A 15,184-nucleotide genomic window follows, 5' to 3' on the forward strand; every position below is an offset into this window, starting at 1 on the left:
TTATAAGTTGTTTTCAGCTTATAAGCTGCTTTAGATAAGTTAAGTCAAATTGACTCAATTATTTTTTTGAGCTTATTTTAAACACAAAATGACTTTAAGCTGGTCAGCCAAACACTCAAAAAAGCTAAAAACAGCTTATAAGCCAACTTATAAGCCAATCCAAACGGGCTCTAAATTGAGATGATTGCTCAATATTACTCGTATTAGGTCTATATCCCCTACAAAGATTTAAAAATGGTTATTTATCAATACATACAATAAAAACGTGCTACTACACAAAATAATAATATAAGAATGCATATTTACCAAATTTGATTAAATTGTTGGGTTATATTTTCCAGCGGCACCTGGCCACTCAAATGTCCCCGTAAGAACTAATATCTCCATAAGTGTTAACTTGACTGGGTTGTTCTTGAGGGACCTCTCGGGGTATCTTTTCAACATACATTTCAAAAACATTAATGGCGACTAAATGTTTATATTCTTCTGGCACATTCAAATAATCTCTCAAAGAATCATCATCATTGATATAATGCATACCATAAAGCACTATACCATGGGAAACTGATTGTGGATATGTTATATCCCACATTCTTGCGTATTTGGATAATTCGAGATAATGGCGAAAGGTCAAGAGCAAGACTATAATTTTGACCTTGTTGGGTGCATAAGTTGTTTATGAAAATTTTGAAGTGGGAATATTAAGAAAGGTCAAGGGTATAAAGGGAAAATTCGCAATATGACTCGTGGAAATATAAGGAGGACGAAGGGCAAATTTGGAATTTGAAAAATAATTTTTCATGAATTGCAAAAAAAAAAAAAAAAAAAAAGGTGGGCTTGGTAATGGGCCATGTTTGGCCATCCACTTCTTGGTGGGCTTAAGCCCACATGGAGTTTAATGAACCACATAAAAGATGACAAAGTCATCTTATTTTTCCATAACTTCCTAGAAGTTTCAAGAAGCAAGAGCAAAAGAAAAGAAGGAGAAAAACTCCAAGGACCATTCGGCCCCTTGGAGAAAAAAAAAAAAAAAATCTTCCTAGCCAAACAATTCATCAAAAGGTTCTTAGCAAGTTGAAGGGGTTGTTGGAACAAGAAAAACCCATAATCATACAAGTTGCCAATTTTAATCAAGTGGAGAAGTGGAGAAAAAGGTAAGGTCTAACTCTTTTCTTATATGTTATGGATGATTTTGTGTGTTGTAGCATGTAAAAGTGGATGAAAATCATGGAAGAGAAAAACCATGTTGTGGCCGTGAGGTGTGAAATATGTGTGTGTGTGGAAATCATGTTTTAATTATTTTATTTAGTGGATAGTTGTGGTTATAAAGAATACTATGTTAATAATGGAAGTTGGATGATTCTAGTGAAGTTGTAGCCATGTGTGCATGATGTTGGCCGTGAGTTGTATATCACATGTATAGTCGTGTATATTTGGTGAATTATGAAGGAATGGTGGGCAAGTTTTGATTAGTATGTTGGTTGTTGTGTTGTGGATTCCATATTGCTAATAAAAAGCTTAATGATCTTGGAGAAATTATGGTAGTTGGAGACTTGTGGTTGAAGTTTATGTAAATTGAATATTATGTTCTTACATGTATGGAAGATAATGATATTAGTATGGTGTTGTTGGAATATACATTATAAGGTTGTTATTGCTTTTATTGGAGTAGGAAGGTTTTGAAAGAAGTAGTAAATTGATTAAGTTGTTATAATGTATCTTGGATTGAATATGAAAATTGTTAGTGTGGTTGTTGAAATTATGTTGATAGTTTGGCCGGGTTGAATTCCCGGGATTTTTGTTGATTGGAATTGGCCAAGTTGAACTTGGTGGGATGGAGTATTTACAAGGGAAGTGCTGCCGAAATTTCGGTAGCCAAGTATTATCTTAAGATTCCAATTCTAAATGATCTAACCAAAGTTTGGTAAATGTGACCAATTTGTAGATTTCGGCGGATTTGCAACTTGAATTTGGGATAGCATAAGGAGCGGAAAGAGGTATGTAAGGCTTCACCCTTCCTTCTATGGCATGCCTTAGGCATACTAGGTTGGATACGAGCCTCGGGGACAACTCCATTCCCCGGAATCCGCACCTAAAGTTTCCCCTTTTTCATTCAGTAGAATTGAACTAGAAATTGTGTAAAATGTTGGAAAACCTTCCTAAACATCTAGAACTTGCATAAATATGACCCGACTACCTCAAGACCCCTACAAGTGACGTCATGAAATATAATGTACGTAAATTTGGTACGCCGCCTCATTTGACCCGAGGTGGGCCCATTGTTCCCGGATACTCCCTATTGCTCCGTTTGACTTATTTTGGAGGAGAATCCAAAGGAAACTTTTGATCCTTGGTCCGATTATCAAACGATAAGTACTGCACGATTCTAATGGAAATATGTATATGACGACCATGATAACGATGATGCTAAGGAAGAGAATACGTCTATGATAAGTATGACAAGAATGATTCTATGACTGAGAGTCTTAAGCTAAGGACCCAATATGAATATGAAAGTATCAAACTAGTTCTTGATTTTAATTCTATTCCTTAGGTATGATACCATCCTCTAAAGGTTCCAAAGCACATGAATTGATTTCTATGACATCCATGATTTCATTTTATGTTTCTTTTAACACTATTCTCCGTTGGTAGTCTCGCCTTAAAATACTCGTTCCTTCAAGGTGAGACAAAGCGATCACGATTGTTCCATAACGTAATCGGAGGTCACCGACCTTACGTCAATCCGATGGCTATATGATTTTATTTGGGCCCTCCTGCATACTTATATGACATATGTATATGCGATATGAATGTGTACATGGGGTGGGGGAAAGGATACATGGGGAATGGGAAGGGAAACATGTTTCATTGCCACCTGATCAGCTGGCTTATCATCCTGGACGCGGGATGCCCGGACGCGGGATATATGGGCGAGCCGATGTATTTCGGTGCTATGTGGGCGAGCCGACATTGTTCGGTGCTACTATATTGCATGATATACTATGATATGCTATGACATGATACGATGTGAAATAAGCTCTATTTTCTATGAATATGAAAAAGAAATGTTTTCAAAAGACGGACAGGCATGCATGGTATCCGGCCTGAAAAAAAATTATTCCGATGTACAGATTACTTTCTCGTCTCATTATATGTCCTATGACCCTATGATATTGATAATCATACTCTATGTTTCTGTTGTATTATCTTCTATGCTTTACATACTCGGTACACTATTTGTACTGACGTCCCTTCTTGTGGACGCTGCGTTTCATGCCGCGCAGGTCAGCAGGTAGACGGACCTGATTCCTAGGAGTTCTATCAGCAGTAAGTGGCAGCGCTCCAGTTGTCCCGGAGCCTCAGTCCCTTGGTACTATTTTGTGTATATATTCGGGCACGGCAGTACTCGGCCCTTCCTATGTATATGTGTACTATGTTTAGAGGCTCGTAGACAGATATGTACAGTTAGATGTTTTGTACTTTTGATGGTCCTCGTTGTTGTATAAAGTGCAAACCGAGTTTGTTAGCCTATGTTTATAACTATGCTACTAGTGTTAATGGTAAGTAGAACAGAAAAAAAAATATGGTGCAGTTCATACGGCCCACTTAGTAATAAGAATACGATATGAGATAGGGGGTGCTCGGTACAAGTATCGGGTACCCGTCGCGGCCCTAGTTGAGTCGTGACAGGATATCTGCCTGTTATAGAAATTTCATACTTATCTGGACTAATGTTCATTTTTTCATGTATGTAAGTGACTAGTGATTCATAAGACATTTTGAGTGGACATTTAACATGAACTTTTGGTCTTTTATTGTAACGAACTGTACTATTGTCATCAAGGATAATACCATCCCAATATAGTGAAACCCTAACTGATGGAATACCTTGAGCCATTTTTTGTATGAAGTTTGATTTATTTATTTTTTGAATGACTTAAGAGAGGTTTTTTTTTGAATGACTTAAGAGACTTAAACTTATGAAATTGATGAGTTTTTACCTCGTCCAACATTCTTCTTAAATATATTCATATTGACCCTTATTGCGCGTTGAAATGTTGCGCAATAGTCACTCTTTTCGTCATTTCATGCATTGTATTGTCAAATCGGTCCTTTATGTGTGATAAAAAAACTGAAATTGACATGCATGGCGTATAGTCAAATCAAGCATGGGGTATAAATACACTTGTATTGTGCATTGAAATGTTGCGCAATATGAATTAATGTCTAATAAAATGGTCAAATAATGCATCATTGTATTGTCAAATCGGTTCTTCATGTGTTATAAAAAAACTGAAATTGACATGCATGATGTATTGCCAAATTGATCCTTTATGTGTCATAAAAAAACTGAAATTGGCATGCATGATGTATTATCAAATCGGTCATTTATGTGTCATTAAAAAACTGAAATTGGCATGCATGATGTATTGTCAAATCAGTCTTTTATGTGAGATAAAAAAGATGAAATTGGCATGCATGGCTTGTAGTTAAATCAAGCATGGGGTGTAAATACAAGTTTACAACCCCTAAAACTTAAAGATAACAAGTTTTCAAACTTACTTCGAGGCACTTTACAACATCTAAAACGACGATCAAAACATATATGAATACTTGATGTAATGAGCCGACATTATTTTACGCTAAAAAAATATTAAGTTTTATATAAAATATTTATATTCCGGTGTTTTGAAACGTGACTAATCTTCAGCCAAAATACGAAAAAAAGCTTAATTTTGAGTTTGATTTCCAAAGAACAAAAGTTGAGGTCGGGAAAACGAGGATTTCACGCACAGATAAGGACCAAAGTTTAAATGTACACTTTAGCCCTTTCATGCACAGATTCTGTACGGAAAGCCTAGTTTGATTTTTTGTTTTTTTAAAAGGTTAGTTTAGTTTCAAACGTTAATTCCGGACTCACCGTCTTATAAATCTGAAGGAACGGAAAACACATTTTGTTGTTGATGTTGCTTGTTTTAAACAGTTTCTGAAACTTCGTAGAGCCATAATCTATGATCGGGGCGGAGCTAGCCTTTTAATTACATGTTCAGCAAATTCAATAACTTTGATATACACACTTCGCATTTATGTTAAATATCCACTTACTAAATATAAAAGTTAAGAAAATACAATAGCATAAGAACTTTGTAGAGACTTAGATTTAAGAGCGATTTCCCAAAGTAATACCAAATTGTTTAGTTGGGACATGGTACCATAAGAAATTGAGAAATAACGGACCATTTTCACTATTTTCTTCACCCTTTTTGTTTCACTTCTGTTTTCGTGACCCTTAGCGTACCGACAGCCGCCAGGATTAGTAGATGTATCGATCAAAAATAATTTTTCCTAATGGTGTAACCTAGTTATTAATGACGTGGATTAAGAATTTTGAGCTCTCAGGTTGAATCTTGAAAGCGACTTCTTTATATTGGGCATTGAGTAGTGTACAATATATTTCCTACACCTTTTATTTATTGTATAGTACTTGATGGTAATTACTCCTCTGTCTCAATTTATTTAATATTTTTTATTTTTTGAGATTTAAATTTTTTAATTTTAATTGTGTGTTTGAACATAAATTTTAAAAAATTTCAAAATAAAATATATATATCTGAAAACTACACAAAAAGTACCATAAGTCACTATAATTAATAATTTAAAATATTTAAAAGACATATAAAAAAATTAAATCAAGTATCAACTCATTTAACTTCGAAAAGCGAAAAATGTCAAAAAAAAATTAATACGGAGGGAGTATTAGAAGTTGTAAAGCTACATAGTTAAATTAGCTCAAAAGAGCCAAACAAAATGGAAATACATTAGCAGCAACTTTCTGTTGCTTTTTTTTTTTCTGTTTTTTTTTTCCAAATTTCACTAGTAAATATACAGTCACATTCTACAAACAGGCCAAGTAAACATGACAGTGGGGAAAAAAAAAGAACTAGCATACTTCCCTCAGTGACATGGTGAAGCAAGATAAAAGATATCCTTTGAAAAAATTTGAGGAATAAAAGAGAAAGAGGAAGAATCATCATTCATCTTTTGAATACATCAGGGAATCAACCAACTAATTTAAAATTGGTGTGTCAAATCAGACACAATTCATGTCCCCATAATTCCAACTCAAAAAATGGAGCGACAGAGAGGACAAGTAGTATGTTGATTATCAAACCACCTGTCCAAACACCTCGTATGAAAAAAATGCTTACAAGACAACTCACTCACTTTCTCCTCCCCTTTAAACCTATTTAAACACACACAACACTCCACCTGGTTACATCTATTCTTACACAAAGACTCATACCTTGTAATTGACACTCTTCTTTCTCTTGACCCGCTAACTGATTCTTCTTCTTCTAATGAATTGGGTTGATCCCAAGTAGCACCCATCATTTGAAATATTGATTTCAATAAGTTCTTGATTAACGCAGCTGATAAAACTGTGTTCATTACCAATACAGGTAGCATTCCTTCAGCTGGACTTGGAAAACTCGAAAGCCCCATTTTGTTATAGTACTCGTTATTATTGAAAATGGGTTGTTGAAATCTTGATTTTTAATGAAGAGTGTGGAGAGAAAAAGATGGAGAGGAGAAGCAGAGTAAATTCGAGCATAACACAGGTGTTTTATATTTGGTGTAGTACAAATTAAATATGGAATCGTGTGGTCTTAACCACGAATGGGTTTGACCAGGGGTTAAGATCATAACCAAATATTAGGTCAGCAAGCAAGACACGTGTAAGATTTCTGTGTGGGGGTGATTGATTAAGAATTGGGATTAATGTTTGGACCCTTTTTTTTCACTTGGGTAGTAAGTCGGGTTACTAACGAGAGGGCCACGTGTAACTTTGGCTTTTGGAAGAGCCAATAGCATTGTGCCTCATGGCAGAGTTAAGTGGTATTATACCATAGCCCATAGGGTTGTAATATAATATCAATTGTCACACTATTCATAACATACTAACATTGTTGATTTATCTCAAGTTTGTCTCAAACATATCTAGAAGGGGCAAGCAACACAGACACATTATCTAGGCATCCATCATTTCATATTTTATGGAGTCCGGCATTTTTGGAACCTAGAAAAAAAAATTGGAAGCAAATTAACCCATTAAAAAAAAAGAGGAACTAAATTAGGCTTCTGTGCGTGAAAGGGCCAAAGTGTACATTTACATTTTGTCCCTTTCACGTACAGAATCTGTGCGTGAAACCCTTCCCTAAAACCCCCGACCCAACCTTTATTCTTTGAAAATCAAACAAAAAAATTAAGGTTTTTTGCGTACTTTGACCGAAGATTAGTCACGTTTCAAAACACCGGAATATAAATATTTTATATAGAACTTAATATTTTTTTTTAGTGTACAAATAATATCGACTCATTACATCAAGTATACATATACATTTGGATTGTCGTTTTAGGGGTTGTAAAGTGCTCCGAAGTACGTTTGAAAACTTGTTATATTTAGGTTTAAGTGCCATATTTTATAGGGTGCAGATTCTTTTATGTCTTTTTTATTTTGTTATTGTATTGTGTAATCCGCACTTTTTGAATGTACAAAAATAAATATAATATTTAAAAATAATTCATCCAATACGGGAGGTTCATAATAATTGAAAAATATTTCATTCCATTAGCAACGAAATACATCATTAAATTACAATAGACTTTAAAAAAAATCAAGTTCTAGACACTCTTCTACTTCCAGATGTGCTGCTACCACGGGAGTTTTGCCCACATGAACGCTTATCATGCCCAAATTGCTTACATGTCGAGCACTTGCAAGAGTAAGTCTTTTCGCTAACATCCATTTGATTGTGATAACGGGTTAGCTTATTTTTTTTTTCAATTTACGGATATGGTTCTTGTTCGCAATCATAGAAAACGGCGCGGCTAGCCAATAAGCTTGATCACCAAGGGGACGGAATTGGCCGAAATATGCTTTAAGGTATTTTATGACCTTATATTCCTCCACCACATAATCATTTCCATTTCTGGTCATTCTCTCAAAGCACTTGACTGCATGAGAACATGGCATGTGATACGTTTGCCACTTACCACAAGTGCATGATTGTGTACGCTCAGTAACGATATGTTTGTTTCCTCCTTTTCCATCGCAATAACCCATTCTAACTTCATACACTCGTTGAACGACGTCATACTCGGTCATTTGGTGACCCTCTACCTTTCTTCTATAGTGCTCTATTTTTTTTAGGGCTTTAGCATCCATGTTCCCTCGTCGGCTAATATAGCTATGGCGTGCCTTTCCTATCCGCAAATCGTTCCACGACCTGCCTGAAAGTTAGTCTTACCATTACAGTGACAGGTAGTCCTCGAACAGATTTGAGGAGTCCATTGAAAGACTTCGAGCTGTTCGTTGTGAGCATGCCCCCATCTCCTCCATCAGCATAAAGAGTCCATTTTTCAACTTCTAATTCATCAACCAAACATATGCCTCTTCACTCACTTCCCTTAGCAGCTCCATTTTTGCAGCTCATTTTATTTGTTGATGCTGCATCGCAGCCCCCACATCAATTTGTTTACAGTGCTATTTCCAAACTTTATTTGCAAATTAGCCTTTAAGTGCCTTAAGCAATATCGGTGGTAAGCATGTGGAGGCTACCACCCTTCCAGAGTACGCATATTGTGCAATATGCCTTTATGACAATCCGATAAGACACATATGCCCCGACGACCCTTAATAACATGAGTTTATAGATGAGTCAAGAACATCCCCCATGTCTCGTTGCTCTCGTTGGCGGAAATTGCGAAAGCAAGAGGGAATATTGACCCATTGGCATCCATACCTGCTGCAATTAGGAACTTAATGTTATATCGGCTATACACATGGGTCCCATCTATCGATATCACATTCTTGCAGTGAGCAAAACTATCAATACTTGGTTTGAATGCCCAAAAGACGAAGTCAAAAATTCTGCCCTCTAAAAGCCACCACTGTACAACAGTGCCAGGATTAGCATGTTGTAGAGCCACCATATACCCCGGCAACGCCTGAAAAGAGGATTCCCAAGTTCCAAAGATCGTTTCAAAAGCACGTCGACGCCCGAGAAATCCCTTTCTCTTGCTTATGATTTTACCATATTTTGAGTGGACCATGCTAATACAAGTTTTGATAGGCATCCTGCATAAGTTTAAACAAACAACATTTAATAATGATAATTTAATTGCTATAAGATATATAATGTAAACAGTCAGATAAATTACCTTGGATTTTCCTCAATGTGTTTAAGTAACACATGAGCAATCATGTTTATATCTAGATTACAATGATCTGCTCGACTTAGTCCCATATTACAAGTGTGCTTCAGGTGGAATTTTGTGATTTCCCACAGACCATCAGGCTTAACAATTCCCCGAAGCAACCACCGACATCCTTAAGTATGTCGCCTACAAATCAGCCTCCATACCGATCTGTTTGAGTCATCAACCTTAAACTCCCTCATACCCTTTACACAATACATTCTGACAGCCCGTTGCAACATCTTTTTTGATGTGAACTGCATTCCCTTTGCAATGACGCATTGATCAGTCATGGGATTTTTTGGTTAAATCCACGTTTTTTGGTGAATTTGATAATCACCTCTTGTGAAGACAAATACATCCTCACGACCTTGGAGACTGTCAAGATATGGAATATAGTCAGAATGCCATTGCATTGAGCTGTCAGGAATTGGGTTTTCCGCCATCGGAGGTGGTATGTGGTGTTGAGTTGGTTTTGGTTGGTTTTGGGGACTACAATGCGTATCTTCATCCCCTTCACTATCTTCATCATCGATTACCTCTGCATTATTAGTTGGTTCATCGCCATCACTCTCTGATGTATTCACATAACTTGGACAATCAGCGCTATCTAAGAAAGGCCTCCTCCTACACGATAAAAAATATATATTAAATTCCAAATTCACAAATATATATATATATATATATATATATATATATATATATATATATATATATATATATATATATATATATATATATATATATATATATATATATATATTAATTATTTAGCATTTAGGTGATGAACCTACACATATTGATATGAGCATGGTGTGGAGAATGATCAACTCCACCAAACTGAGAGGACTGCCTTTCATCCACAGTTGGTACCACTGGCGAGTTTTGATAATAATCAGCTGCACCGAACTGGGAATTATTATAATAATCAGCTCCACTGAACTGAGAGTTCTAATAATAATGAGTTGCTTCACTAAATTGAGATGACTGCCCAATATTACTCGTATCAGGTCTATAACCCCTACAAAGATTTAAAAATGGTTATTTACCAATACATACAATAAACACGTGCTACTGCACAAAATAATAATATAAGAATGCATATTTACCAAGTTTGATTAAATTATTGGGTAAGATTTTTCAGCGGCACCTGGCCACTCAAAATACCCCGTAAGAACTAAAATCTCCATACGTGTTAGCTTGACTAGGTTGTTATTGCGGGACCTCTCTTGGTATCTTTTCAACATACATCTCCAGAACATTAAGGGCGACTAAATGTTTTAATTCTTCTGGCGCATTCAAATAATTCCTTAAAGAATCATCATCATTGATCTAATGCCTACCATAAAGCACTATACCATTGGAAACTGATTGTGGATATCTGCTTGTTATAGAGATTTCATACTCATCTAGACTAACCTTCATTTTTTCATATATGTAAGTGACTAGTGATTCATAAGACATTTCAAGTGGACATTTAACATGAACGTTTGGTCTTTTATTGTAATGAACTGTACTATTGTCATCAAGGATAATACCATCTCAATGTATTGAAACCTTAACTGGTGGAATATCTTGAGCCATTTTTTGTATGACTTAAGATAGATTTTTTTGAATGACTTAAGAGACTTAAACTTATGAAATGGATGATTTTTTACCTCGTCCAACATTCTTCTTAAATAGATTCATATTCACCCCTATTGCGCACAAGAGCATTGCGTAATATGAATTCAATTTAAATAAACGGTCAAATATTCAGCATTGTGCTGTCCAATCGGCCCTTTAGGTGTCATAAAAAAAACTGAAATTGGCATGCATGATGTGTTGTCAAATCATGTCCTATTGCGCACAAGAACATTGCGTAATATGAATTTAATTCAAATAAACGGTCAAAAATTCAGCATTGTGTTGTCCAATCGATCCTTTAGGTGTCATAAAAAAGCTGAAATTGTCATGCATGATGTGTTGTCAAATCATGTCCTATTGCGCACAAGAACATTGCGTAATATGAATTTAATTCAAATAAACGGTCAAAAATTCAGCATTGTGTTGTCCAATCGGCCCTTTAGGTGTCATAAAAAAGTTGAAATTGGCATGCATGATGTGTTGTCAAATCATGTCCTATTGCGCACAAGAACATTGCGTAATATGAATTTAATTCAAATAAACGGTCAAAAAATGCAGTACTATATATAACATGATTGACAAACAACTAGTATTTACTTTAAAACGAGTTATCATGACATTCTACAACCGATTTGGAAATCTTGATTCTATTATATGTTTTACCCCAGCAAAAATATTTGAAGCAATGGGTAGGACATGGGAACTAGATGATGATGATTTTCGTTACTCAAATAACCCTAACAAAAGATTCAATCAAGAATACAATAAAACAATGAGAGAGGAGTGAAATTGGCGTGTTAGGGAGGCTGAAGCACTGGAGCAAAAGTTAGCTTCAATAGGGCTTAAACGCCCAAAAAAAGGTGCTATGTCAATGCCTCGCGGAACTCCACAAGAGTTTAATTTTACTCTTAATCGTTTTCGCGAAGAGAACAATCAGATGCAAATACGTTACCATAGGGTAGAATATGGTATACATGGTAGCACAAGATTTAGATACAAGTGGGATTCGAACTGTGAAATGTCCGATGAAGATTAATATTTTTCTTATAATAAGGTAAGTAGGTAGGGTCATAAAGACCCCCCCCCCCCACCAGGGTACTTGGGGGTTTGCAACTATATAAGTAGTCCTTTCTTTTGTTATTAGACTACACCATATTCAATGTCGAGTAGTAGAAACTCAGCTTGGTCTTTACTCCTTCCAAAAGAACCAAATAGCAGTGATGATGAGAGTTCAAATCATAGCAGTTTTTCGAGTGATACCAGTGATTTCAAACTAGATGAGCTAAATCCGCAAAGCATAATGATGATTTCTGCAATATGAAATATTCAGATCTGCGAGAATATTATTGCGGTTTACGCCGAGAATGGTCACATCGAATTGCCGAATCAGAACGTCTTGTTCGTGACTTGGAAAATCTCAACGCTCCAATCCCAACAAGGTACTCACTAACCATGCCTCGAGTAGGTCCAGCAACTTGCGAGATGGCTGTTCAATGGATTAGAAAAGAAAACAACAGAATGTTGGCAAGACGTTGTAGATTTTACATGCTAAAGTTGGCTGAAGAACAAGCATCATCAACCGATAGAGAACTAACATCTCCTAAAAAATGATGTGTGTTAAGAGACCACCAATATCGTTCTAAGAATGATATTGAGGACTTCTTTTCTGATGACGATTAGGGTCTATTTAGGCTCACTGTCTTAGATTATGGGTAATTTAAGTTTCGGACTAAAGCTGTTAATTTGTATTTTTATTTTATGATAAAGTCATCAATTTGAATTAGTTTGGCATGTTTTTAATTTGCTTTTATTTTTAAAGTCTATTATTAATTGACAATTTAACAAAGAAACACAACTAAATTAGTACATAAAGGGTGCGGATTACATTATAGGGGAAAAGGTACAACTAGTAAAAAACATAATCCATAGAAATATTAAACTTAATAAACAAAATACATATAAATAATGAACAACAACAAGATAGCACAAATAATCTTCCACAATTTAAGTTTTTTTTTTCAAAGCTATTTTCTCATGTTGAGCCTCTCTAAGTTTAGCCTTCAGCAAATTTTATTTTTTTCCGGAATCGGTGAGCAACACCTCCAAACCTTCAATTTTTTCTTCAGCTTCCACAGGCTTAAATTGCGAGTTCAACTTAGCTGTATCTCTAGAGATACGTGAAGTTGCGGTATCTCTATCCAAAACTGGATTTTTAAACTTCGCCGCCACCGTTTTATCCACGTGAATGCTATCTTCCCACCGAAAGTATTTGCAACCGCCCATATCCTATAAACATTACAAGAAAATCAGTTTTTTAAAGTAAAATATATGGATAACGTGAAAAAAAAACACTAAAAATGTAAAAATACTTAGTTCGGGCACTTTACAACACCAAAAACGACGACCCGGATTATCTTGGGTCTTTGATGTTTTTAGTTTACAGTAATAACTGCATTCGCAAATATCGGGTTGTATAGCAAACATTGAAGTTTCAAAACTTTGAGACATGTTTTTGGAAGTGCAAAAGTGTGTTGAAAGGGTGAAGATGAAGAAAATGAAAGAGAAGAGAAAGAATAAAGGTTGGGTCGGGGTTTTTAGGGAAGGGTTTCATGCACAGATTCTGTGCGTGAAAGGGACAAAATGTAAATGTACACTTTGGCCCTTTCACGCACAGATTAGTTTGGTTCCTTTTTTTTTAATGGGTTAGTTTGGTTTCAATTTTTTTTTTTTGGGTTACAAAAGTGCCGGACTCAACGATATTTGGCTGCATCTTGGATTTAATAATTAAAAACACATATGTTAAATATAAAAGTAGCGCTTTCAAAATCCAATGACTTCAGTCATCTATTTCTTTTTACTTGAAATTATGAATTGAGGGAAACCACTTCAAGAGTCGGATTGGGCGTGTGTTGATGTAAAATGGTAAGGTAATTGCTTATGCTTCACGTCAGTCAAAAAGGCATGAAAAGAATTATTTGTTAGGCCAGCTAAACAACATTTTTGTAGCAATTGGGATTGTGGATTTTCAGTTTATGGGGGGTAGTATGGGATCCGTAGTCGGAGAGACACTACAAGAAAAAATATATATGGCAACAAAATTATTTTTGTTGTCATAGATTGATTATTGTTGCAAAAAGTACTATTGGTAATTTTTTTTTTTGCTGCGTAGACTTTTCCCAACGGCTGTTATTGCAACAAAATGCAATAATTTTTTTTTTATTGCTAAAGGTACTTTTTACAACAATAATCAATATTATGACAACAAAATTAAATTCTTTGGCAACAAAAAAGTTTTCTGCCAACAACAAAACTAAGTTGTTGCCAAATATTAATTTTTTTGTTGCCATTTCTATACTTTCTTTTTGTGAGAAAATCACCTGTTTGATTGAACACGCTGCGAATCAAATTTTACCTCTTATTAAGGAAGGAAGTTTGAGCTTGATGCAAATGGCTAAAATATCGTCTGCTTTATATGATTATCAATTAAATAAAAAGTTATTTTATGTTTCAATCCTTACATCTCCGACAACGGGTAGAGTGACAGCTAACTCTGAACTCATGATTTAGAGTTAGTTGTTGTTGTTTTTGTCTTGAAAATTTAGCATCATTATTTATATCGCGAGCAAAGAAAGAAAAAAAAAGTCATGCTTACTATAAAAGGAAAGTGACTGGACTGTTAATTTCTATAAAGTAAGAATAATTTGAATCAATAAATTCAGAATTTAGAGCTCACGAATTTAAAGTAGCTTTATTCTCTCAGACACCATACTTGCATATAGAGTGGAAGAGATTAGTCGAAAAAAGCGACGAATCAAGAACGTGACTAAAAAATCTGTTTAATATTCAATTTCTTATTGTTGCAAACAAATTTCAGACAAGAAGTATCCATTAAGCTAATGTGACTTGGTTAAGCTTAATATTGTAACACGAGGAATACCAAATTACACAGACGCAAAGAGAAAGAAATGAAGGTAAAATGCACAAAGAAAAGGAAAAACAAAGACTAGTGGGTGTGTGCCCAAAGTCGTAGCTTTAGCCCTTTATTTTGGAAGAATGATTAATATAGGAACATGACAGCCAAATGCTCGAAAGAAAGGTGCATGCACCTCCTGATAATAATCTGTATTGTGCTAACACTTATGATAGAAAACAACTTAAAAGAGGTACAGCCTACAATGTTTGTCTGAAATCTCAGCTTCAACGTGCGTGCTCTTTATTAATGTCCTCTAATAGCAATGTAAATAAATGGGGTATGGCGGGGCAAGGAAAACCTTAACCCGCCAAATTATAACTTAGT

General features: G+C 35.3%; 1 protein-coding gene across 1 annotated transcript; it reads right to left on the reverse strand.

Annotated features, from left to right (window-relative positions):
* Positions 1–5,759: 5,759 nt before the first annotated feature.
* Positions 5,760–6,644, reverse strand: LOC132642616 (probable E3 ubiquitin-protein ligase XERICO). The gene has a single exon (XM_060359713.1). The coding sequence runs from the start codon at positions 6,505–6,507 to the stop codon at positions 6,127–6,129; it is 381 nt and encodes a 126-aa protein (XP_060215696.1). The 5' UTR covers positions 6,508–6,644; the 3' UTR covers positions 5,760–6,126.
* Between the last annotated feature and the right edge of the window lie 8,540 nt (positions 6,645–15,184).

Source organism: Lycium barbarum, chromosome 5 (genome assembly GCF_019175385.1).
Source record: "Lycium barbarum isolate Lr01 chromosome 5, ASM1917538v2, whole genome shotgun sequence".
NCBI lineage: Eukaryota > Viridiplantae > Streptophyta > Magnoliopsida > Solanales > Solanaceae > Lycium > Lycium barbarum.

Excerpts from the sequence above, each read along its gene's own strand:
- LOC132642616 (XM_060359713.1), bottom strand. The coding sequence starts at position 6,507 with ATGGGGCTTTCGAGTTTTCCAAGTCCAGCTGAAGGAATGCTACCTGTA.